The sequence below is a fragment of the Muscardinus avellanarius genome, assembly GCF_963383645.1.
Source record: "Muscardinus avellanarius genome assembly, chromosome: 15".
NCBI classification, from domain to species: domain Eukaryota; kingdom Metazoa; phylum Chordata; class Mammalia; order Rodentia; family Gliridae; genus Muscardinus; species Muscardinus avellanarius.
Window position 1 is genome coordinate 638,912 of NC_137801.1, and position 26,771 is coordinate 665,682.

At 46.4% G+C, this 26,771-nt stretch overlaps 1 protein-coding gene across 1 annotated transcript in view; it reads left to right on the forward strand.

Annotated features, from left to right (window-relative positions):
- The window catches only part of SNTG2 (syntrophin gamma 2), a gene marked incomplete at both ends in the record, with an annotated part of 190,257 nt that overhangs the window by 100,305 nt on the left and 63,181 nt on the right, over positions 1-26,771 (forward strand). The window contains 3 exons of the mRNA XM_080711097.1: positions 6,580-6,707; positions 21,391-21,520; positions 23,016-23,054. Of these exons, the coding sequence (XP_080567223.1) occupies positions 6,580-6,707; positions 21,391-21,520; positions 23,016-23,054 (297 nt within the window). The remainder of the gene's footprint in view (positions 1-6,579; positions 6,708-21,390; positions 21,521-23,015; positions 23,055-26,771) is intronic.

The following is a 26,771-nucleotide window of genomic DNA, read 5'->3' on the forward strand; positions in this document are numbered from 1 at the left end:
ATCTTAAGAACAGTGCTGAAGGCCGGGTATGGTGGTACACACTTGTAATCCCAGCATTAGGGAGACAGAGACTGGAGGATCACGGTTCGTGGATAACCTCAGCAACTTAGCAACTCAGTTAGACCCTGTTTCAAAAAATATAAAAGACTAAAAAATAGGACCAGGGTATAACTCGGAGGTAGAATGCCCCTGGGTTCTATCCCCAATACCACAAAAATCAATCAATCAATCAATCAATCTACTGAAAAGTTATTCTCAGTCTAGTTGGTCCATCTTCTGTTTCTAAATCTCTGCACCCTGAAATAGTAGTTGTTTATAATTCTTATTTTTAACAGTTCACACTTAAAAATTCCATATTGTATTGGGGCCAAGATCCAAAGCACAGTATGGCTGCCTCTTATCTAATTATAGATATTGTAGAAAAAATGTTTTCCCTCCTATTACATTAGATTGCTATTTTTTACTTTTTAATAAATATAGCAGGGTACATCTCATGTTCTACAAAACAAGACATATTTTTAAAAGTCATGCAATAATTTTTGTGCTAACCAATTCATTTTTAAAGGCAATAATTTTGTGATATAAGGTCCATATTTAGTAAGGTAAGGATATTTCCAAAACTGGAATTGTTTGGAGTTGTTTTGAGTAGTGAGGGAAGATACGTTTCAATGCCCAGATAAATCTGTCAAGTAGAAGTTAAGACTGAGCCACCTTCCAGCCCCTTCTGAGCACTGAGGTGGCGTGCTCAGATCCCGACACTCCAGGGCACTGGGGCAGCACTCTGCCTTCTGCGAGCAACTCTCTTTGACTCTCAGAGCTTCCTTTTCTCTTTCTGAAATGAATACTTTGGCAGAATTCTCTTTGGAGCACTTTCCAATTCCTGGACCCTCCTCTTGTCGGTCTGACCTCACAGGGTCAGCTGTGCTGGAGCCAGGCGTGCACAGGGCCAGCAGGATTTATAAAGGTGGGAGTTACCAACTGAGGCCTGAGGCTGTGGCTTTTTCTACTGAGCCATCACAGTTGTTTTAAGTTGAATATGAAGCGGCACATATCCTGCCATTAGAGACTGGCTCTTTCCCTGGGTTTTACAATTATCTTCATTGTTCAGAAAATATAGAAAGGAACTGAAGTGATGTTGCTGGGGTTGTCTAAAAGCAACAGTGGGCTAGTACAGCATACCAGGAAGAATTTTATTCTAAAGAGCTACAATCAATAAAAGTTGGGATGGGGGATCTTTTGTTTGTGGTTTATGTAATTAAAACTGCATATCCCATTCCTAGTAAACTCCAATGAGCAATCACTTCGTAAGTTTTCTTAAATGCTGAGTTACCCAGTATTCAGAGCTTGGATAGTATCACCAGATACGTGTTCTTGATCCTAGTACCATTTAATTCCATGAAATAAACATCACAGAAAGAAACTGACTAGCTATGGACCTTTGCTTGTGAGCCCAGAGTGTACATCGTCGATACCTAGGTGCACAGAAGTCACAAATTATGCCATATTCCTTATGGAATCAGAATAGCTTCATGAGATAAAGTATTGTCATAAATATTGTCAGACATCGCATTTGAGTCTCATTAGTCAACATTAGAATTCATATTTTTATTTATGTAATTATTATATACTGAATGATGCTCAGGTGGTCTGTGGGCATGGGAGGTTGAAGGCACGCTTCTCTCTCATAGAACAAGGTGGTGAGAGTGGTAGAATGCCCTGCTTTGAATGGCAGAGCTGAGCAATGGCAGCACTTCACAGTGCTGGTTCAACTCGTGCAGAGTCACACTTACCTGGGATTCCTGCTATAGAGTCCAAGGTCATATTCGGGATCTTTAAACTGAGTCTCCAGGAAAGAGTCTGAAGATTTGTGTTTTACAAAGTATTCATACAACTTGCATACACAGTGGGGTTTTCCAGTCATGATGGCGCACGTTGTTGGGCACAGGAATCTGACTACGTGGCTGTCCCCACTGATCTTCTGTCCAGCATAGGCCCTTAGATGAAGTGTAGCTCCCAGTTGATAAATGGCATCAAGAAAAACAGCCTGCAGTTTAAAAAACACCCAGTTAGACTCAACTAATCATGGCAGTTGTTCTCAGAAAATGGGCAGTTGATGGAAGAGTATCAGCCCCGAGAGGAAGGAACTTCAACATGTGAGCGCCTGCCCAGGTCTCGGTGTGGGGACGAGGAGCTCACACACAGCATAAGGTCCTGCACTAGACGGCAGAGAGGGATGCAGGGTTCTGAGTCTGTGTACTCTGGGGAAAGGCCTCAGGAGCAGTCACCTGCCCTCAGCGGCAGAGGGGGCACCAGAAGCCTGGGGGTGGGGGTGTCCTGACAGTCTTTGGCTGAATTCTAGGCTACAAATGCACAGGAAAGACTGCTCAGTTCCCCAGGAAAGGATGCAAAGAAGTTACAAATGAGAAGGAGGTGGAGAGCAAGCCATGCTGGATGACACTGGAGGCCCACCATGTTTGGAGTGGAGAAAGTTTACTCTCCAGACATTCGGAGGGACCGGAACGGCAATACCTACCCTGAACTTGTCTAAACAAAGTCTAAAACTGCAGAGGAGACCGTTCATGGGCTTTGTAAATACCTTAGGTTTTCCACAGACTCTTCTCCACAAAGCTGAGACCTCCCTAAATTTAAGGTGAATATAATAAATAAACTGTTGAACTAAAATAAACTCTGAAGAGGAAGTCAGGGTAATCCAGGGTCTCTATTTTTCATCACTCACAATGTCTAGTACACAACAGAAATGACTAGATATACAAATAAATAGGAAATAGTAATATTATTTTAATAAAAAGAATTAGTCACTAGAAATAGGCCCCAGTAGATGATGTTGGTTTTAGCAGACTTTAATGAAGTGATTACAAATATATTCAGGCACTTAGAAGAAAATATGGATTTGATGATTCAACAGATGGAGATTTCAGCAAAGAAATTCAGAGGTCACAAAAGTGGAACTAAATAGTATTTGTATAACTGAAGAGTAGAACGTAAAAAGCAACAAAAAGCCAGGCGTGGTGGCGCACGCTTGTAATCCCAGCATTCGGGAGGCTAAGACAGGAGGATCTCAGTTCGCAGACAGCCTCAGCTACTTAGTGAGGCCCTTTGCAATGCAGTGCGCCTCTGTTTAAAAAAATAAAAAGAATAGCCGGGCGTGGTGGCGCACGCTTGTCATCCCCGCGCTTGGGAGGCGGAGACAGGAGGATCGCACAGGTTCCAAGCCAGCCGCGCTGGCTTAAGAGACCCTGTTTCCAAATTTTTAAAAGTATAAAAATAGGTCTGGGAGTGTAGCCCGGAGGTAGAAGGGCTTCCCAGGAACCCCAGTACCACAAAAAAAAAAAAGCAACAAAAATCACTAGACAGAGTTCAGAGCAGATTATAGTTGGCAAAAGAACTGGTCAATAAAGGTGGAGACAAGAAAAGAAATCTGTCACTCTGGGAAAGAGAGAGGAGAAAGATGATGGAGTGGATGAAGCAAGTATCAGAGGCCTTAAATATTTCATCATATTTAATTTACAAATAAAATAACCATAAGGGAGGACAGTTCAACTTCCCCGATCTCTGGTGTGTGTGCGTGCATGCGTGGAGTTGGGAGAATATCCCTCTGGTGGGAGGCGAGGCTCTTTAACCTGCCCTGCGATGTCCAGCACAGCTTCCTCTTCTCTGCGCAGTATCCAGGGCCGTGTAGCACCCTTTCCATCCCTCTCCCATGAGAGGGATTAGCTCACAGTAGTAACAGGACATCTCATAGGACGTGTCCTGTGAGCTGATGAGCATGTAAGTGCTACAGAATGACTTCTTTCTTCAGTCCTTTGAAACTCTTGGTCACATCATGGGTTAAACAGAGGAAAGCAAACTCTGGTTATTCCTCGTCTAAATTCCTGTACGGTGAAGAGCAGCAGGGGGCCCGTGCAGCCCTGGAGGCCTCTGGGCCTCTGCTTGTTCATACGCGGTGAGATCAGGCAAAGCTGACGGCTCTGGCCCACGGTGTGGGCTCAGCTGGTAGGAACACAGCACACTGTTCCTGGAAGCTGCTGAGCTGGGGTGAAGTGGGGCAGGTGTCAGATTCCTAGAGCACTGCTTTCTGTGGGACACCTTTAGAATGGGGAGGGTTCAAAGGTATGGCACCTACACGGAGCACCTGAGCTGGCTGCAGACACCAGCCTGTGGATGGGTGGTGGGTGCAGGAAGGCAGGTCCTAGTAAACCTGCCCGGTGTCCACCTAAGGCGTGGGAGCTGTGACACAGGATTGCAGCTGCAGAGAGCAGTGGCAGTGTGTGCTGGAGAAGCTGGTGCAGGAACAGAGAATACAGCCCCAGCACTCCTTCCCCACCATCCATGCAGGGGTGCATTTGAGCATCGCAGAGAACCCCGCTGACTTCCGAGTGAGCATTAGCCATGACTCCCTCTGCAAGGTTTACAGCAGGATCTCTTCCTCTCCAGAGTCTGAGGGCTCCAGATGTTCCTTAGTTGGTGGTGGCATCTCCCCTTCTCTGCCTCATCTTCACAGGAGGCCTCCCCTTCTCTGCAACTCTGCTTCCCTCTTGTCAAGAGAGATATGGTTGCACTTAGGGCACGGCCAGATGAGCCGGTGTTAGGGTTTGGAAATGGAATGTCCCCCAGAAAAGCCCATGCGTGGGTAACGCCTCGTGTTCAGAGGTGACTAGAGGTGGGTCCAGAGGTGAGCGTGGGCTCTGACCTCAGCAGTGGCTGCATCGCCAATGCCATTCTGCTCATCAGCAGTGTCCTGACTTTGGCAGCCAAGTGCCTTGTGCAGAGCCCGACCAGGCTGGAAGTTTAGCCCTGAGTGGTAGATGGCACAATTCTTTTCAGACATTTATTAAAAGGAGGTTTTATGTGTCAGCTTTCACTACTGTGTTAAACAGAAGTCTCTTCAGTGCACGCTCTCTCTCTCTCTCTCTCTCTCTCTCTCTCTCTCTCTCTCTCACACACACACACACACACACACACACACACACACACACACACGCTCTTCCTTCTGAGGGGCTGTCTCACACAAAGGACACCACCTGAGGGTCTCGAAAGCCTGAGGTTCAAGTGGGAGGAGGTGTGGCCCCCTGGGGACCCTGGGGGTGGCGTTCCTCCAGGGGCCATAGGAGTGCCACTTCACATCTTTCTGAGTATCTAACAAAGACACATGCGCTCCACCACAATCCGACGCTGGCCTGAAATCTGTCTCCAGCTGGGTCTCGTTTGCTGTTGGAAGAACTCGGGAATGAGAGAGTTTTCTTTTAACCCCGTGGTCCTAAGTCTCTGGTTCCGATCGCTCCAGTCTTATTTCATCTCCTTCAGATCCCACATCTGTAGGAAAGGTCCCCATTCTACCCTCTCTCTTCTGCCTGTGGGCTCCCAGGCAGGCATTGTGCATGAGTGACTAAAGGGGCAGTGGACAGCAGTATGGACACTCGTGGTCTGCACTCAGACAACTGGCTGGGGCCTGTGATGAGCCTCATGTGCAGGCTGGGGAGTGAGCACCGCCCATGTCCATGGCCAGGCTGGGGAGTCAGATCCATGCCGGCACCCATGTACAGCTTGAGGGTCTGCTCTGTTTCTTGAGCCAGGGATATAGAGGTAACAGCTCAGGTATTTCATGGCTTCTCCTTCAGACCCTAGAATGGGAATATCAGAATATCATCTGTCCTGGAACCCGACTTTTATCTCCTTGTTAGTTGGAGCAGGTGGGATAATCCGTCTGGGGATGTTCCCATTCGCGAGGGCGCAGTCACTTTCTCAGACATCCCTCAGCTCCCTGAGGGGTAACCTCCTCACACACCCCGAGCTCTGCTGAGTCCACTAGGTGGACAGCAAGGTCAAATCCACTAAGTAAGAGCTGGGACCTCGACACCCATGAGCATGCGTCACTGTTATTATTCTATATTACACCTTGGACCCAAACTCCCTCTAAGCTGATATTTCAGGGTTTCTTGGTCCCTCTCCTCCTGCAGGCTTCATGGGTGAAGCTCCCTGTCATATCTGTAATGTTGCCCTTTATGTTAGCTAACTTTTTCATCACTGTGACCAAAGTACCAGTCAAGAACAACTTATAGGAGGAAAAGTTTCTTTGGCTCATGTTTCAGTGGTTCAGTCCATGGTGGGCCAGCTCCAGGGTAGAAACATGGTTGCAGGGTGCAGCTGAGGAAGCTCCTCCACCTGTGGTAGCTGGAGGTGGACAGAAAGTGGCCAGGGATAGCCAGAGTCCTCAAAGCCACACCCCAGTGACCCCTTCTGCCAGCTGCACCCCTGCTGTGGACCTGCTGCATCGCCAACACTTGAGCTTTGGGGGACATCCCATATCCGAACCAAAACATCTTTCAAATGTAGGTGTCTCTGTCCCTTTCTCCTTTTGTGCAGTCTACTGTTAAAAAATAGAAAAATCTTGATAATTCAGGTAAGAGAGCGCTCCTGTCTTTCTGGATCCTGAGCAGTTACCTCCTGTGTTTTCCTGAACTGAACTGGCTATGCTCTGAGTTTCAGAACACGGCATGCAGGTGCCTATCCCTCTCTCCTGGCTGGTTCCATGCCACTGACTCTCCTTTGTTTTGACAGGCACCATCGTCACCATCCTCGCCCATACCCAATGAACCAAAGTATGAGAAGCGCTGGCTAGACACCCTGTCTGTCCCTCTGTCCATGGCCCGGATCTCCAGGTACAAGGCTGGAATGGAGAAACTAAGGTGTGTGGCCACTGTCAGAAGCGGGGAAGCGGATGACTGTGCCCTCTGCCCATTGCTGTAGTCCGTCCCTGCTTCAGAGTGCAATGTGTGGGCAGATGCATGCGCTATCTTCCCACGGAGCTGGCATTTTGTGAAAGGGCCGAGGACAAGGGGACGTGGGCAGCAGCAGTTGGCGCCAGCTGGGTTAGTCCTGGGGATCGTCCTCTCCTGGCAGCGTGGCCTTTGCCAGCACCCACGAGACTGTCTTCAAAGGAAGAAGTCCTATTTTTAGTTTTAAACATTAACAGAACAAGATTCATTTAAAAAGACTACATTCTTTTCCAAACTGCAAACGGCTCCAGAAAAGCTATTTGAGCTCAGTGGGCCTGGTGTTCTTCATTGATAAAATGACAGGGGTGGGCTGGTACCTGTGCTGAACACTCGCTAGCCTGTGAGCTTTGCTAGTTAATAATTCCGAGAAGCCTATGGAGGCTTGTGTTTTCATGGCTCCACTGAGGCAGCAGATTTCATAGTCTGGTCCCATGAGGAGAGCGTGGCAGGGTCAGCCTGGGCAGACACAGGAGTCTGGCCGCTAATTTTGTTATCTTGTGTATTTTATTTTTCTCTCTACTGTATGACACCTGGCCATTTACCCCAGGGCTTTGGCTTACAGCTCTTGTTTTAAAATTCTGAAGTGGTTTGACTCGGAACTGGCAATTTCTGAGCTTGTCCTCACACTCCCAGGCTGAGAGGCCCCAGAAGAGGGTACGCAGTCAGCTCAGGACCCAGGTGGTGCCCTCGGGCTCTGCCCTTCTCTCTTGCTTTGTCTCAGACTGTGACCTGATGGGTTCTAGGTTAAGATGGAGCTAAAAGCCCCTTCTCAGCCACTGCTCAGGACTTTACCACACATACCATTCAGGGAAAACAGTTCATAAAATGTGAAACTTGGGTCCTTACACATTTTGTTTCTTGTACCTTCCTTCCCATAGTGAGACCTTGCTTGAAATCAGAAAAAAAAAAATGTCAGCAAAGCTAATAAGATACCTTTGCCTTCAGAAAACAACACATCCTTGTCTTACAAAAATTATAAACCAATCCTTTTGCTATTAGCGTTCAGGCCAGTTAGCTTTCTTAATAAAATAAAAAAGAACCAGAAGGTGTGGAGAAGCTCAAGGACTGGCTGCCTTCCTGGGCCCTGTTCAGTCTCGAGGACATGATGTGCTTACACCAGGCACGGTGGTATGGGAAGCCTGGGGGCTGGGATCTTTTGTTTCCAGGAATAACACATGTCTCCACATGTTCTCAGGCAGCCACAGATCCTTCTGCTGTCTCTGCAATGATGGCCATTCCAACAGGTGTGAGGTGATTTCACATTGTGGCCTTAATACGCATTTTCCAGGGTGTGGTGATTCATGCCTGTAATCCTGGAACTTAGGGGGATGAGACAGGAGGATCACAGGCCCAAGATCAGCCTCAGCAACTTAAGGAGATCCTGTTTCAAAATAAAAGGGCTGGGGTGTAGCTCAAAGGTAGAATACTGCTGGCTTCCATCCCCAGTTTAAAAATGCATTTTCCTGATGATCAATGATGCTGAGCATTGCCCTTGTATCTGTTGGCCATTTCTTTTTATATGCCTGTTCTCTTCCCATCTTTAACCAGGTTATTTGTCTGCTGTTGAGTTGCCTGAGCTCTTGTTTATTCTGGTAATAACCTCTCATCAGATGTGGGATTTACCATGTTTTCCTGTTTTCCCCATCTTGTGGGCCTCCTCTTCACTCTCTATTGCTTTCTGTGCAGAAACTTTTTGGTTTGACGTGATCCCATTGGTCTGTCTCTGCTTTTACTGCCTGTGTTCAGGGTCCCATTCCAACATTGCTGCCCTTACTGATGTCTTGGAGCTCCCCCACATCTTCTTCGAGTAGTTTCATGTGTCAGGTCTTACGCTGAGGTCTCTCATCCAGTTCGAGTTGACTTTTGTGTATGCTAAGACAAGGGTCCAGTTCCATTCTTCTGCTTTTGACATCTGGCTGTCCCAGCGCCATCCCTCGAAGACAGCGTTTTTCCTCATTGTGTGTCTTTTTATATACCTTTGTTGAAAGTCAATTGGCCATAGATATGTGGGTTCAATTCTTGGCTATTCTATTGCATTGGTTGATGAGTCTATTTTTGTGTCAGTATAATGACTTTGTGATACATTTTGAAATTGGGTTGGACTATGCCTCCAGCTTTGTTTTTGTGTGTTGTTTAGACAGGAGTTGTCTCTTGCAGAATTCTTTTTTATTGAAATGTCAATACTGTATATACTATAGGTACAGAGTGACATTTCAACACATATATGCAATGTGTATGATCAGATCCAGATAATTGGCTCAAGATATTTTGTGGATTAATTTGAGTTTTAGGGTTGTGGTTTTTACTTCAGTGAGAAATGACATTGAGGTTTTGATAGGCATTACACCGAGACCTTATAGACTGCTCTGTGCAGTATGGGTATTTTAACAAGATCAACTCTTCTAATGCATGGACACTGGCTGCGTCTTTGCTTATGTGGGTCGTCTTCAACTTCATCAGTGTTCTATAATGTTCAGTATGTAGACATTTTGGACCATTGGTTACATTTGCTTCTAAGTAATTATTTGAAGTTATTATAAATGAGATTGTTTTTCTAATTTCCTTTCTGGACAGTTCATTATTAGTATATAGAAATACTACCAATTTTCTATGTTGGTTTTGTGTCCTACAACTTTGCCAGATCCATATATCAGTTCTAACACCTGGTGTGTGTGTGTGTGTGTGTGTGTGTGTGTGTGTGTGTGTGTGTGTGTGATGTTTAGTATATTTTTCATATGGTTGTGTCATCAGCAAACAAAGACACTTTCATTTCTTTTCTATTTAAACATCTCCTGCTCCCCCCCCCCCTACACACACACACAATGAGGAAAAACGCTGTCTTCGAAGGCTGGCACTTGGACAGCCGGATGTCAAAAGCAGAAGACTGGAACTGGACCCTTGTCTTACCATATACGAAAGTTCAAGGAGGACCAGTGTTAGTTCTTCTTTAAATGTTGGGAAACGTTGGCAATAGTGCCCTTGGGCACTGGGCTTTTCTTTGGCGACACCATTTTATTATGGATTCCATCACCTCGCCTGCCATCCTCCACTGAGGTTTTCTGTTTCTTTAGGATTTATTCTTGGTAGGATGTATATTTAAATTTATCCATTTCTTCTAAGTTATCCAATTGGTTGGCATAAGATTTTTCCTCGTAATCCCTTATGATCATTTGTATTTCTGTGATATCTCTTGAAATGTCTCCTTATTGAATGCTTAACTTATATGATTCTTCTCTGTTTGTATCTAAGTCTAGCTAAAGGTTTGTCAAGTTCCCTTTTCTTTTCAAAGATCCAATATTTTGTTTTGTTCAAATTTTCTACTCTTTTTCTGTTCTCCTATTAATTTTTGCTTTTTTTTAGTCTCTTCTGTTGACTCTGTCTTTAGTTTACTCTTCTTTGATGGGTTTTTTTAGATAACCATTAGATTATTTTAGTTCTTGCTTCTCCAAGAAGTAGAAAATATAAGTGTTTAGTGCTATGAATTTTCCTCTTAAACCTTTCTTTACTCCATCCTTAAATTTTCCTATATAGCCTTCCATTTTTGTCTGTCTCAAGATACTTTTAAACTTATCTTTTGATTTCTTCTTTGACCTATTGTCTATTTAGGACCATGTTGCTTAATTTCCACATATTTGTGGTTTTTACAAATCCTCCTGTTATTAAATTATAGTTTTCATTTAAATTTTATGGTTAGAAAAGATACTTGATATGATTTCAGTCCTCCTAAATTGGTTAATACTTGTTTTATAGCCTAAAATTAGATCTGCCCAGGCAAGTGTTTCTGTGCCTCTGAGAAGAATGCGTATTCTGCTGCTGTTGGTTAGAAAGTCGGGCTCATTTGGTCTAGAATGTAGCTCAAGCCCGAGAACAAGGTATTAAAGGCCCTGCTGCTGTGCTGCAGCGTGTCTCTCTACTCAGGGCTGTCATACTTGCTTTATAAATTAGGCACTCTTATATCGGGTACATATGCACATTCAAAATTGTTTTTCTTCATAAATTGACACCATCATTATCTAAGGGTGTTTGTCTTTTTATAGTTTTTGACTTAAAGTCTGTTTTGTTGGATATGTTTTTACCTACTTTAGCTCTCATTTAGTTATTATTTTCCTGAAATACCTTTTTCTATGCAGTCGACTTCAGTGTGTGTCTCCTTGAGTCTAAATGGAGTACCTTGTAGGCAGCATTTCGTTGGTCTTGTTCTGGTGTTTTAGAACTATTACTCATTTAGCAACTCTCTGATCTTCTTATTGGACAGTTTAATCCATTTTCACTTAAAGTAATGAGTGGGAAAGTATGTGCTCCTGGCCTTTTGCTCTTTGTTTATGGATGTCTTGTATTTCCTTTCTTACAATCCTGCCGTATTCCTTTGTAATGTCTTATTTTTGTAGAAGTGTGTTTTGGTTTTTCTTTGTCTTTTGTATACTTGCTAGAGGTTTTGTTATTTGTGATTGCTCTATGGCTTAAATAATTTTATGGTTATAACTGAATTTAAGCTGATAACAACTAACTTCAATTGCATACAAAGACTTTATTCTTTTATCCCCTCATTCTAAGCTATTGATGTTAAGCTTTATATCTATTTATGTGACATACGCATTAGGAAATTATTATGGCTATAATTTTAGTACATATGCCTTTAGCTTTTATATTGGAGTTAAAAGTGATTAACATACCACTTTTACAGTATTATTCTGAATTTGACTATACATTTATCTCTGCAGTGATTTTTATAATTTCATGTTTTCATGTTGTTACTTAGCATTTTTTAATTACAGCTTGAAGAACTTCCCTTGGCACTTCTCAGGTATTTCTGTGGTGATCAATCCCTCAGCCCTTTCAGCCTGGGATGTCTTTACTCATCTGTTATTCAGAAGGACAGCCTTGCCAGGTGCTGTGTTCTCAGGAGGCATGTTCTCCTTGTAGCACCTTGAATATGTTATCCCACTCCCCACCCTCCTGCAAGGTTCTGCTGGAGTTGGCAGGGAGCCCAGTGGAGGTTTCCTTATATATAATAAATTTGCTTTTCTGTTGCAGAGTTCAATATTCTCTCCTCATCTTTGCATTTCGACAATATGGCCATGACATTGGTTATTCCTTTTTGAGGTGATATTTCTTGGAGTCCTTTGAGCTTTCTGAGTCCATATCTCTCTCAAGATTTGGGGAGTTCTCAGACAGCATTTCTTTAAATAAGCTCTCTGTCCCTTTGTCTCCCTCTTCTGTCTTGTACCCCTATAATGTACATTTGTTATTTGATAATATCTTGGAAGCCTCTTAGGGTATATTCACTCTTTTTAATCTCTCTTCTTCCTCTCCCTCTTCTTTTCCTGGATAGAATGGACTGTCTCTCTTAATTGGCTTATTTCACATGCGTTGCCCTTGAGTTCACTAATTCTATCTTTTGCATAATCCAATCAGCTTGAAGCCCTCTATTGACTGTTCTAATTCTGGCTTCATAGTCTTTAGCTCTGGGATTTCTGCTTTATTATTTCTTCATGATTTCTGTCTCTTCATTAAACTTCTCATTTTGTTCATGTATTTCTCTCAGTTTTGTTTTGTTGTCCTCTCTGCTTTTCTTTTTTTGCGTTGCTGAATGTCTTTGATTATCATCTCAAAGCTACTCAGCATCCCCATTTCTTTGGAGTTGGTTATTAGAGCTTTGATAGTTTCCTTTGTTGAAGTCTTGTGTCCTTGATTCTTTATTATTCATGTGGTCTTCTAATAGCATCTGTACATTTGAAGGTCAAGTATGTATTTTAGTCTTTACAGACTAGTGGTGGCAAATTAACATCATTCTGTGTTAGATCTCTGATGATATTGCCTTCATGGTCCAGTGGTTATGAACCCTGGATCCTGGCTCTATAGTGGTAACTGAGAAGGGCTGTAACGGGTATGTCTCTGATCTTGTCTCTGGGTAGAATGGACTGTCTCCAGTAACTTGTTCCACTGGGCTAATGTTGAGAAAAGGTCTGCTTCGAAGTTCTCAGACTGCAAACCTATTTCTAGGAAGCACTGTATACGTCCCCTGGGTGACTTCTACTGGATGATTGGATGGGTTTCTGCGTGGGCTGAACTGCAGCTGAGAAGCTGAGTCACAATGTCCACAGCTCAGACACGGATCCAGGCCTATCTCCATGGTCATCAAGTTATTAGGTGAGCAGGTGGGCTCTCAGAGAACCTCCGAGAAGGGCTGGAACCCACTTACAGGCCATTTCAAGATCCATGATGGACTAAGGTCAGGACATGAGCCTGCCAAGGCACAAGGGAGCCTCCTGCCATGTCCACACATGGGCAGAATTGCCCCCCAGGTCACAGCCAAGAGGGACTAGGGCCAAGATCAGGTCTACTTGGAGATCCACTGTGGGACAACTGTTGACAAGCCTGCCTTGGGGACTCGGAAGGGTGTGTCTCCCAGTGGGAGCCTGTCCAGCAGGACTGCCCCAGACCACACACGGGAGGGGAACACCTAGGGCTGGTGATGGCAGTGTAGTCCTAAAGCGCTGCAGACCCCTCAGCCCCATACTGCCTCAGCCACTGAGCTCATCTTCAGGATGTTTCCACAAGGTCCGTGAAGCAGCGCAGGGCTATTGGTGGGCAGTGGTTAGGAAGAAGGCTAGAGTTTGGGTTGATTTTGCCATGTCAGATTCTGATTGTGTAACCAGTTAGCACACACCTAGCCACTTACACATGACAAGAGCTTTATCTCATCATCCTGTGGTTTGGGCTCATCCTGGCCTGATTGTTTGGGCTCTCACTAGGCTGAGGTTCAGGTGCTGGCCAGGCCAGGCCCTGTCTTCAAGGCTCAGAGTTCAGGTCTTGGCCTTCTCTAGGACTTGGCTCTCCATCATCCGTCACTACCACAGCCCCCAAACCCTCTGCACTGGGATCCTAGGTCCTCGATCCTCTCCCACCCCTCAGACAACAGTAGGTGCGTTCTCCTGTGTCGAGCCCCTTTGAGCTCAAATCTGTCTTCTCCATGACCTCTAGGCCAAGGCAGAAGGCTCATTAGATTAGGTCAGGGAACCTCAGTAATCTTCTGAACTTAAGGTCAGCCAATGTGAAACATTAATTTTAAAAGTCAATTTGTAAAATCCTTCTCCAGCAACAGCTAGTTTATGTTGATTGAGTTGCCCAAGAAGGTGTGTGTGATGGGAAGTTTGGGGTCTGTTTTAGGATTCTGCCCACTTTGGCAACTCATCCAGTCTTTCACTCTGGCAACATCCATCTTCAAAGATGTCCCAGCAACTGTTGCTTAATGTAGTCAGCCTTGGGCCACAGCTGGCTTCCTTCCCTGTGGTGCCTTTGGGAGCTCTGAGTGGGGGATTTGAGTTGAGCCTTCTGCACACAGTGTGCATGTTATACAATAAAGGAGGAAAGAGCATTCTCTTAAGAGCAAGAACGATTTATAGGCCTGCAGAATACCTATGGTCCCTGGAACAACGAAGAAGCTGTAGAGGCAGCCTGAGAAAAGACATGGCCGCCAGTGGAGAGCGCTGCACTCTTTGATGTGTGGGTTTCTTCCCCTATACTGTCATCTCGAGCCTGAGAGGAAGTAACCAGGAGGCACTTTCTCACTGTCCTGGTCTGGTGAACAAGTAGGGTGGAAAATGGGATTAGCACTTTTCTACTTCCAGAGATGGCTTTATAAAGATATCGTAAGGTAGAAATCTGGGTGTAAAGGAGGTGCAAAATGCCCTGGACAGGTGCAGGGGTTCATTAACTTAGGATAAAACAGAAAGAAGGAGATTCAATTTGAGTGGTTGTCCCCAGAGAAGAGCAGCTGGCCAGCTCAAGAGCCCAGCCCTCCCAACGCCCTGCCTACACACTCTGCTGACCTTCACTCTGTTACACCAGACACCACTTTTATTTTCCCACCCAGATGAGCCCTTCTCCTGTCTCTTGTTTTATGTTGAAAGTATTACAGAGTTGTTGACATCATCGTCTTCTAAAACATGGAAAGAGGGAGGAAAGGAGCTGCCCACTCACTCTGGAGTCTGCACCGCATCCATCTTGGTTTTTAAATAAATGAAATTACATGTTATCACTTATATGCTTTATAGGAGCTTACCTTGTTTTAGAAGAAACAGTCCACGGAAGGCCAGATGGTTTCATAGCAGTCCTAGTAGAAACAGACATATTGCAGATAAGCACAGTTTGTAAAGAGATACTACAACTCAAAACTGGCCTGCTGAATACTCTGATTTGTTTTGCAAAGGATAGTGTCGTGTTTAAATATTCATACTCAGAATCTAAAAATGGTTCCTCTGTAGTAGACTTTCGGTAGTCCAGGGCTCCTTGGTACCATGTCTGGAAGCCCATGAGTCTCACATCACCAAGCAGGTGCCGTGGCTGGCTGTGGTGAGAGGCATTATCTTGGTTGTTCCCATCCTACATACGTTCCTAACATGTTTTAATCGACTCTCCCATCACTGTGACCCAAACACCTGACGAGAACAGTTTAGAGGGGAAGGTTTACTGGGGCTCCTGGTTTCAGAGGTCTCAGTCCCTGGGCCCAGCTCTGAAACATAAACAGCGGGGTGGGTGGCAGGTGCTTGGAGGGGTGCTGCTCTTGCATCATGGAAGCTGGATGCCAGAGAGCAAGTGGAGGGGACTAGGGACTGCACAGTCCCCAAGGCCACACCCCCGTGACCTACCTCCTGCATCCACACCGTACCTGCCTAATTACCACCCAGGAAACCATTAATCCATGGATGGATTTATCTACTGCTGAGATTAGAACCTTCACAAATCAGCTGTTTCATCTCTGAACATTTTTGCATTGCCAATACGTGAGCATTCCCAGGGGACAGTTTACATCCAAACCATAACACATGTGCACCCTGGGATGTGTCTGAGAGTGCGGCCATCCCCAGCCCTCTCTTGGAGGCTGAGGACTGCTGGGTCAGAAGAGGTGACAGCCCTCAGTCTGACAATAAAGGATCAGAGCCCCGTCTCCTGATAGGCGCTGCCAGGACTCGGTCTTCAGACAGTAAGATCTTTTCTTCTTAGCTGAGCAAGATAAACTTCATCCCAAGTCTTCCTTTTTGAACATTAGGTTGATTCTCCTCTCCTTTGTGTGTGGAGATTTAAAAGGCTCCCAAGATCTGAAATGAAAATAAATAGGAAGCGGTTTAAAAGTTGGAAGAATTGAATCAAACAGATGAAAGAAACAGTGGCGTGTGCGCCGTCCTCCGCAGAGCGTGCTCCGGGCCGCCTGCCATGGCTCTGCTCGCCTCCCTCAGCCACGGCCACATGGACACCAGAGCTCGGGGCCGCAGGGAAGCCGCTTCATCTGGACCCTCCGTCCTCAGTGTACCAGCATCTTCATTGTTACTACAAAACTAAGGGGCTAAAGGAAAGGGCTTTCCTGGCTGCTGGAAGGAAAGGCCTCTCAGCTGCATAATTCTTATCTGGGGAAGTTGACACCCAGTCAGGGAGGAGCCAGACTCCAGCATCCTGGCTAGGAGAGCAGATGGAGAAGTTTCCAGAGGCCAGAACCTCAGGGTGTGTGGGGTCCTGGTGCTTGACCTGGCTCTTCGGATTTTGTCCTAGTCTACTCAGGCTGGGTAGCTTATAAACAACAGAGGCTTGCTTCTCACGTCTGGAGCCTGGAAGAGCTGGACCAGGGAGGCTGGTTGTCCTGGTGACCCCCTTCTGGGCTGCCCACCCTCTTGCTGTGTGTCCCATGGGGGAGAGAGTCTCTAGCTCTTAGGACTCCAGCCCCTCTCACAGGTGTTCCCACTCTGGTCCTTGACACATCACCTGCAGGGACCATCATCCCTTCTTAATAGGAACGTTGAGAAGGTTAAAACAAGAATAATGTGTGAAGACTTTTACACTGTGTTTATTACAAGGGACTATCAATAAGTGCCCGGTAGCTCTTTTGTATCATTTATTACAAATGCCATTGTTTGTAACATATATACTCTTTTCTTGTTCCTTCCAATTATTAAATACTTAAAAATTTACAGAAGATGAAAAAAATTAATATACTTTTGCTAAAGGGCATAAGAATGTTGGTACATTGTTGACCTGTTTTAGAATTCACAATCCCAAAGACAAAAGTAGGAGAGAATCACACACTCTGTGTGCTCTTATTCCAAACTCTCTTAGGATTCTCCTTTGACTCATTTTGTGCTTCCATAAAAGGCGAAGCATAGCCAGAAAACACTGGCAGAAAGCTCTTTGGTCGGATTTAAGCACCGTATGGGCTAAGAAATTATTGCAAAGGCTATGCCCTGCCAAATACCCAAATGAGCTGGAAAAGTACAGATGCTGAAAAGATAATTTTGTATCTTGAGCAGCACACAGGTCCTGGGCGTCTTTGGCACTAACTCTGGGGGAATCCGTGGCATGTGCCAGCCATACACACCCCAGGTCACCAAGCCCCATTAATACACACTGTGTTGGGTGTTGATGGCATTGTATTCAAGAAACAGTTCTTGGCCACATTCAATGTCACATGCGACAATGGAAAAAAGACTTTCTGTGGACTAAAGTATCAGATGATACACTTGAAAACATTATTATGCAAATAAGAATTAGAGTCAAAGAATGAGGAATTAGATCAACCAATAAAAGTATCCACCCAATTCCAAACTACTGCTATCTCCATCCACTTGGCCCGGTTGGCTTCCAGATGGTTTCATAGGTTTTCATTTGGAGGAAACCTAAGTCAGTCCTGTAGTTACTAATGTGGATGCAGATTTTAAAATACAGGTTAATGCGCATTGGAGAATTTGGAGGCCCCTGTAAGCAAACACTGTGCTTTCCAGAAAGGAAGGCATACTTCCAGCCAGGTGCCAGCCTCCCAAGTTGGCATCTGGAAGAACCCCAGCTGTGTGTGGGCCCCCTGCTGGCACCTGCTGGCACACTCCGGGTTCACAGCTTCCCTGGGAAATGGCAGGCAGTGTTGAGACATCTCTAAAAGGCTTGCTTGGCCAAGTGTGGTGGCGCACACTTGTAATCCCCATGCTTGGGAGGCTGAGACAGGAGGATTGCACAGGTTTGAAGCTACTTAGTGAGGCTCTCAGCAACTTAGTGAGACCCTGTTTCCAAATAAAGTATAAAATAGGTCTGGGAGTGTAGCCCGGAGGTAGAAAGCTCCTGGGTTACACCCCCAATATCAAAAAAGAAAAAAAAAGCTTGCTTGGTAGAAGTGAAAGGCTTCCAGGTCATATGCCTGCCCTCCTGGCAGGCACAGAAGTAAGTACACCACACACCAACATACTGAGTGGGGAAATGTTGTTGAGATACCACTAACAAAGGCAGGAGGGAAGTGTAGAAACAGGCAGAGGGTTTGTTATATTTATTTTCCCTCTAGGATTAAGCTTCCAATTCTGTTATTTAAAATAGCTGTAAAAACTAAACTTGAAGACTTAAATCCCATTTTAGGACTTAGAAATCCCTCTAGTCATTTAATTATCTTGGAGAATGTGTTTCATTTCATTTTTAGAGACAATCTATGTATTTCTTGGTTCTAGGTTTGCAATATTTTGAATTTGTTAAAAGTAACTTCAGTCATTACGTGGCTTGAACTCTGTTTTCTCTGTGCTGGGGATTGACCAGGGGCATGCTTCTTTTAAGAACCTCTAGCCTGATTTTATTTTTTATTTGAAACAAGCCTTCATTAAGTTGCTGAGGCTGGCCCCAAACCTGCAGTCCTCCTGTCTCAGCCTTCTAAGTACTGGTAGTGCTTGGAAGGCTGTCCTGGTAGGACAGGAGTGCACCGCCATGCCCGGCAGGGTGTAAACTCTTCAGCGTGTGTTTATCTATTTAAACCTGAAGGATGTGCAAATATCGTGAGCTCATTAGCAGGCTAGCAACATGTTTAACAGGCTCCAAGGTCTGGCTTCCCTAGACAGGTGCAGCATCCGGGTGGGAGGGTGCACAGGTGTCCTGTGTGCTTGACTCCTCCCTCCACACCTTGCAGAGATGTGGGTTTTTATCAAGAGCTGTCCATTGTCATGAGAGAGCATGTGTGTACACGTGCGTGTGCTTTTACAGTCAGTATGCTTTCCCCTGCCTGGGCCTTAAAAACAGAACAACATGCACAGAATCTCTTCTAGTGATGATGAAATCACTCTAAAGACAATTTTTAACAAATTTTGTATTGAACATAAATGGTATACATTTAAACTATATTTGGTGCCCTCTCCTCCCCGTCCCCGTTTTCCCTTCCCCCCTCCCACCAATGGTTGTCCAGGTTAACCATGCCATATTCATAATTTTACACATATTCAGATGTAGAACAAAATTATATCATTTGCAAGAAGATGGAAAGCCCTGGAGAACATTATGTTAAGTGATATCAGCCAAGCACAGAAGGAGAAGATACATATGTTTCCTCTAATATGCCCAAACTCAGAAACACAGAGGATACCAGTGGGACTCCAGATAATGGAGGGGAAATATCAGCAAAGTTTGAATGGAAAGATAGGAGAGGAGGAAGGCTGATCTTGATTAATGAGGGTCTACATCTGAATAGGTGTAAAATTATGAATATGACATGGTTAACCTGGACAATTTAAAACCGCGCTTGTTTACTGAGCAGGACGGAGCATGCACTTTGTGTCAAGCACAGGGAGCTGAGCTTACGGACTTCCGAGCTTCTTGGCGCCCCCACCCCTCCTCTGTGTCTGGGTCTCAGTGCCAAGGAAATGCAGGGATTCCCGCCGTATGCTGCCTGCAGAAGACCCTCCAGCCCGCCCCTCACCTCGCCTCTGGGTTTGGGCGGAGGCTCCTCTGCGGCCCTCCTCTTCACTCCTCTGCCTCTCCTGGCCCGGCCAGGCTTGGACAGCTCCCAAGGGCTTTCACAGAAGCAGCCTCTGAGCTTCTACTCTGTGTGGCGCTGGGTTTTCAACCTGTCCCCGGCCACCCATACAGCCCCTTTCCAGGGAATGTTTGTGGCTTAGCAGGTTAGGAGAAGCCAGGCGCAGGGCCCACTTTAGCGTGCTGGCCACTGGTACTTAAGAAGGAAAAGAGGTCTATTTAGCTAACAGTTTGGGAGGTTCAAAATCCAAACAAGGCGCCCCTTGGGCTCACCGTATCGTGGTGGACAGCAATGGCTGGGCTTGTGTCAGAGAGAGTGAGGGATTCATCGAGAGACGGACGGGGTCCCCTGCCCCTCCCTGGGCACACCCGAGACCCGAGGACCTCCCAGAGCCCCACCTACCACGGTGCCCTGGGGACCAGCCTTCGTCGCAGTGACCCTCAGGCCACAGCACCATTGGCCCACAGCTATGGCTTCATGTCTTCCCTGAGAGTCTGGGTAATTTTCTGGGGTAGACTCACCCCAGAATGCGCGGTCCAGGTTTTCTGTTGTATTTCTCAGGTCTCGTTCTTTGGTGTAGAAGGAGGGAACAAAGGTCAGTGGGTGCACAGGTGCACCGGCGTGTTATCATTGCCTTCCACGGCTTCACACCGCAGCAAGGGCGACAAGGCCAGAGGCGTCTCCGGGCTTTGGCATTGGGTCCGGGCCTCATGGAAGATTCATGGTGTGCCATACATCCCCACGGGTGAACTGCGCAGGGCTCAGCCGTGATGGGCTCACCCACTCGCCTGGCCTCCGGGTGGGCCAGGACATGCTTGACCTCCTAAGGCATGGGTAGTCTAGGAGACAGGCAGAGCCCATGGTGCGTCCTGTGTTTGCTGGGTGGAATACAGAGATGGGTTTTCCACAGGTGCCCACCCAGCAGCTGCCCACCCGGGTGGTGGAATAGGCTCTCTGCCTGTTGCATTTGCCCTGGGAAGCCAAGGCAAGAACACCTGTTTTGTAAGAGGATCGTGAGGATGAAATAAATTCAAAATCCAAATTGCTTGAGGCCAGAGCCTGGTGCAGCGCAGGCCCTCAGCCATGATGACCTTCAGCTCTTACTCTTTTGCCCTTGCTGTGATAATGCTGTCATTGCTGGGTGTGGTTCTGTGCCACCCTGAAGGCCCTCCTCAACGGGGAGACATCCAGCTGGTACCTTGTCACAGAGAGCACCCTCCGCCCAGATGTCCCTGCTGGGCACGGGGCTCCCACTCTCTCCGCTCCCTTTTCCACTGTCTGGGCTCTGCTGGGGGAGGTGCCGGCCTAGGAAGCCAGTGGTCTTACGCACTCACCCGTGCACTGATGTTCCCGAGTGTACACTGTGCACCCCACAACCTTGTCTGTGCTGGGCATGGAAAAATGAGCAGAATACTAGATGGCGCTCTGGTGGGAAAGGGGACAGGAAGCCGACTTTACAGCCACACAGGAGGGGAGGGGAGGGGAGGATGCCACACACGTGCTCAGGGGCCTGAGGCTTTGTGTCCTTTCTTCCTTCCAGGGCAGGCACAGGGGTTCCTGAATACCCCTTTCAGGGGCTCCACCCTCGGCTGTGGTGGGGCCTGGGACCTCGCATGGCTTTTTGCATGCTAGTCAACCCTCTACCATGGAGCTCCTGCCCAGGAGGCACCCGGCCTTGAAAGGGGAGGCTATGAGAGGCAACCCAGCAGGAAGTGGAGAAGGCTGTGAGGCCGGTGGCTGCACACAGACCCTCCTCTGTCTCAGGCAAACACCCTCTTTGTGTCCTGGGTCGTTCAGGAATGACGACCTTCTCTCCTCCCACAGGCCCAATGCTTTCGAGGTGCTGGCCCTGGATGGAGTGGGCACCGGAGTCCTGCAGTTCCACACCGCCCAGGACCGCGCAGACTGGCTGCGCGCAGTTTCCGCCAACATCAACGATCTGACGTTTCAAAATGTGAGCAGGGGTCCCCAGGACTCCCCCACCCGCATTAGCTTTGGTGAAGAGAGCCCCTGACCTGTGGCTAACCCTACAGCACCCGGCTGTAACCTCAAAAGAAGAACCTATGCTGTGTCCACAGGTCAGACCTCCGACCACAGCCGTTAACATTGTGGTCTGAAAGCTCCACGCATCAGTGTGGCCTGGCAGTGGGGCACTGCCCCCTCACTCTTCCTCTCTCTGCCCGTCCCTCTTCACCACACACACTCAGGAATACGTGTGCCTGCGTAATTATACATGCTTATTTATCCAAATGCACGGATGAAATGTGGCGTTTTTATTTGGGGAACCAATTGGGGTAAAAATACAGCCCCCCAAACATTATGGAAATCTATAAGAAGGCACATCTAACCCAACGATCACATCTCCCATATTTGCCAAAGGCATCGGGGCCCAAAGGGAGAATCCTGTTTCCTTGATTGCTCAGTGTTCAAAGTCAGGAAGGGAATAAGAAGGGGCCAGAGGGAGTGAAGCCTGGCTCCGTGTGTGGCTGCAGGGAAGGGTGGACGCCATGGGGCTTGCGGCAGGACGACCCCGGCCCTGCACTCTGCAGCGTTCTCCTTCTTCTTAGCATCGGCGCCCAGCCCCTGCTCCTTCCAGGTTGGCCTGGCCCCACAGGAGTCTGGAGCAGCCGTGAGGCAGGCAGGGCCAGCGATGGTCCCTGCAGCTCTGGCCACTGCCCACTCCTTCCTCCCGCCCCTGCCTCCCTCGGGCTGCTGCTAAACAGAGGTTAGCCGAGTAATTTGAAATCTTGGGGAATCAGCAATGTGAGATTTTTATTCTAAAGACCTCAGACCCTTCCTTCCTGCAGTTTTTTCAGGAAGTGCCTTCCTAAAATCTGAGTTTTTAAACTTCACACATGAATTGCAAAGGATTCAAATAGGTAGAAGGGGAGACAGTGCTGGGCTGAGAGGCGCAGAATTCAGCTCCGGGGCCCCGCAGCCGCCTGGTCAGAGCCCAGCTGTGGGCTATTTTCTGTACCTATATCTCCTCACTGGTGAAATTTTGGGAAAAGGCATCTATCTCCGTGGGTTTGGGGGAGAGCTAAATGAAGGAAGGACTGTAAACTGGGATGTGCGGGATGTCCTGAGGTCTATGGAGCAGGGTCCACTTCCTGTGGGTTTCGGGTGTTGAAGTTCAAGCACCTGTTGGCGCAGGCTTCCACAGCTGCACCTGCGCAGGGCTTCGTTGCAGAAGAGCAGTTGACCTGTGCCCACGTGGTTTTGTTTTCTATTATGAGCATCGCTGCCATACATTCATGTGTGTTCTGGTTTGGTTTTTAGATAAGAAATTCATTGTAGGAGAAAGGGGTCCCCAAGGCACTGTGTGTGGAATGCCCCTGGGTCCCATCCGCAGTACTAAGTTAATTAACTGCAGCTGCCAGGTGGACGGTGGAGAGCTGGAGGCATCAGTACTCTCGTCCTGCTGACACTTGGCTCTCCTCTCTCCACAGATGAGAATGGCCAATAAATGCTGTCCTCCTTCTGAGCAGGTAAGATTTGTGGGTTTGGCTTGATAGTATAACACACGTTCAAAAGTAGTCACTTTTCTGTCTTCACATTTGAATTGGAAAATATGATAGGAAAACATTAGCACTGAACATCAGACTGAATGTGGTGATCTCTACCCCCAGTGTCAACTCTGAAACCACTCATTTGTATGGGAATAGTGTAAGGGAATCGTTCTGATCGCTCATGTTCACCATGGATGGATGATTTATCTCTTGGCAGTTATGTTTAACAAGGAAACACGATCCAGCTCCTGATACAGATACGGTTATTGGAGGGTTTATAACAGCGATGCCTCAGCATAATTTGTAACCACTTTCTTAGACGGCATTATTTGGAAACCTTTGTCTCCTAAGTCCTTTGGCCCTAAAGGTCTGAGCACAGGTGGGCAGGATGCTGTGGTGCTCAGACTCAGGCAGCTGACCATGTGGCTCCAGGGTTCTCACCCTGTGCTGGATTCCCAGGGATGGCCACCCCTTCAGTCACTCCAGGGCGCCTCACTCACGGGCCGTGTTTTCTCATTCAAGAACTGTTCATTTACTGTCTGAGTAAGGACCTAGCGATGACCTATTAGAACCAGGATATTTGAATCTCAGGCAGAAACTTGGAGGCCATTATGTTATTCCTGCACCCTTTTAAGAAACTCTCCGTTGAAGCCATAATGTAAGAGAAAACTTTTTTATTTATAGTTTATTTGCTTCCTGATTATACCTTTTCTGAGTTTAAGGAAGGATTCGTTGCAGCTTCAAGTTAAGAAAACCGAGAACAGTGTGTTCACTTGCTTTAAATAGTGATGAAAGTACTCTTTATGTGGTGCTCAGCAGCAGTAACTGACGTCCAGAGGAAGCTGTTCAGGAGAAGAAGTCTTCCACCAAAAAGAGAGGAAATCAGGGCTGAACTTTGAGTCAAACCTCTTTAGTCAACATTTTTTAAATAAGAAAAGGGGCACTCATAGATGTTTTTTATAAATATAACTTTCATTTTCTTAAATATCTTTCTAAATTAATCACCAACAACTTGTGTTTTATGTAGCTAAGTGTGGGGTTAGATCTTTTATTAGTATCTTAAAATTAATATGGGGTTCATTTTATATTATTATACACAAAATGTTTTCTTGCTATACTTTTGAAACCAATATTTTCTTTTTTTTTTTTTTTTGGTGGTACTGGGGGTGGAACCCAGGGACTTTCTACCTCTGGGCTATATTCCCAGACCTATTTTACATTTTTTATTTTGAAACAGGGTCTCACTAAGTTGCTGAGAGCCTCACTAAGTAGCTGAGGCTGGCTTTGAACCTGTGCGATCCTCCTGTCTCAGCCTCCCAAGTGCGGGGATTACAAGCACGCGCCACCATGCCCGGTGAAAACAATATTTTCTAAAACTTTCTTCTTAACTAAATACTCTCATGGTTCACCATAGAATAGTCTCCCTCGATTTGTTTATTGCTCCTGGCAGAGTGGACCACACCAGGATAACTTACCTTGTTTGCTGCTGGACTTCTGTGAGCACAGTGAGAAGGAGCAGAACATCCCATGACTCTTGGCAAGCAGGACCTCTGAGGTCACAGGGTCTAGCAGTATCCCTGGTCCTGGTTCTGGCTCCAGCTCCTGCAGCTTTGCAGGGGCACCGCAGGCCTCTGACCTCTCTCTGGCTGCTGGGCTGTGCTGCAGAGGGTTCTGGTCAGCAGAGTGTGTGCTGCAACCGGGAGGCCACCTCAGCGGGAGCATGCCATCTGCCCGCCCTGTGCTTGTGTGGCTTGAACCTGATCTGCTTGAACAATGGAGGTCTCTCCATGGCTCTCCTCCTCCTCCTCCTCCCCTCTTCCTCCTTCCCCTCCTCCTCCCCCTCCTCCTCCTCCTTCTCCCCCCCCCCTCCTCCTCCTTTTTCTTCTTGGTACTGGGGATGGAACCCAGGGGCATTCTACTTCCGAGCTACACCCCCAGTCCTATTATTTTTTAAGCCTTTATGTTTTTTGAAACAGGGTCTCACTGAGTTGTGAAGGGCCTCGCTAAGTAGCTGAGGCTTTCCACAAACCACGATCCTCCAGTCTCCTCCTCCCAAATGCTGGGATCACAAGTGTACACCACCACCCCCAGCTCCTCTCTCTCCTTTTCATCACTGAATTTCAAGAATGAGCAATGCAGTAGCCACTTATGAACTGGGGACCTTCTGAGGGGCACAACTTGCAGGACCCAGATAACGGAGGCCCCAGAGGCGGTGCTAAATCTCGCCCTAGCATGCTCTTGGCAAAACTCCATCACAGCCCGGCTTCAGTCATGCCTCAAGAGTCCTGGCAGCCTTGTTTGACTAAAGCCTAGATTCTGATCCCAACTAAGCCATTACCTGTGGTTCAGTTTGAACAGATTAACATCAGAGCCTCAGTTTCTTCAGCCATACGGTGAGGATGTTGTACTGAAGGATGTGAGGGTATTTTTTTTTCTTAAAATTTCAGTACCTCTTTGAATTACTCAGGGGCTTGAATCAGTTCGTAGTTATTAAGTATGAGCCTTGCTGTGCAAGGTGGTGAAGAAGGGACCTGGCCACAGCTTCACTGGAGAAAGATTGCACATGTGCACAGTCTCTGCACTTGGAGTGTGTTCTGGGAGCTTATATGTCATGGTACTGAGCCCTTCAGACATGGACTTTTTTCTTTTTCTTCCTCACTCTAAACAATTTTTGATTTGGGTATGTAATGAAGAAATAGTATTTGAACAAATGTGAAAAAGGCTAAATTTTTTGACAGCTACCCAAAGTGGAAAACCCAAACAAACAAACAAATAAAAACAGAGCTCAACACACAAGGCACTGACTCTAGATTCTTGTATCTGGGAATTAAGTATAGAATTTATCATCCATATGGGCAGTTTTGTCTGGGACAAAGACAAACCTAAAAATGATACTAAGAAAATAGGCGTAAATTTAGAATTATCCCAGGAAAACCAGAACATGTGTTTGCTTTACTAAAATAGCAAAATATTTCCAAAATAAATTTATTCTCAAATTTCTATCCTGGGTTTCAGTTTAGGAGATATTAAGACCCTAAGTAGCACAGGTGACCACAGCCCCTCCGTGGCACAGAGCAGCTTGAAGCTACCACCTGCCTGGACTCATTCAGGGGAAGCAGGGCTTTCCTGCAGAAATGATACAGAATGATAAATGAAAACATGCTCCTTTATAGGGGGTCCTGTCCTCCTAATTTAATTATGGCGGTACAATCAGGCAGGTGTTCATAAAAGTATAATATACACTTCTAAGAACATGTAATAAGCCATCAGAAAATTTATAATGTAAAAGATAAAATTAGCTTCCCTTAAGATTATTTATGGACTGTACATACCTTAAAAAGAGTCATAAAGCAGCCCGTGTTTCCAATAATAGCAAAGCTATAACTTATTTCTGTGCTAATTGATTGAGGCAGAATTAAATTACATATGGGGTTTAATTAACTTCCCATCCAACTAATAGATGTTCCAGATTCTTAACCACTGATGGTATCCCATCTTGGCCAGGACAGTGACTCCTCATTCTCTCCTCAAGGTGTGATTCTTGTTGAATTATGTGAGGAGCATGGTGTTAACCAGATGCAGCCCATACCCGGTTTAGCCCTGGGGCCCACAGAGTTGGGTGAGAAGAGGAGAATGCCAGAGATGCTCCCAGATCAGTGCCGGAGGCTCCAGAGACCCAGGGACTCGCACGGAACC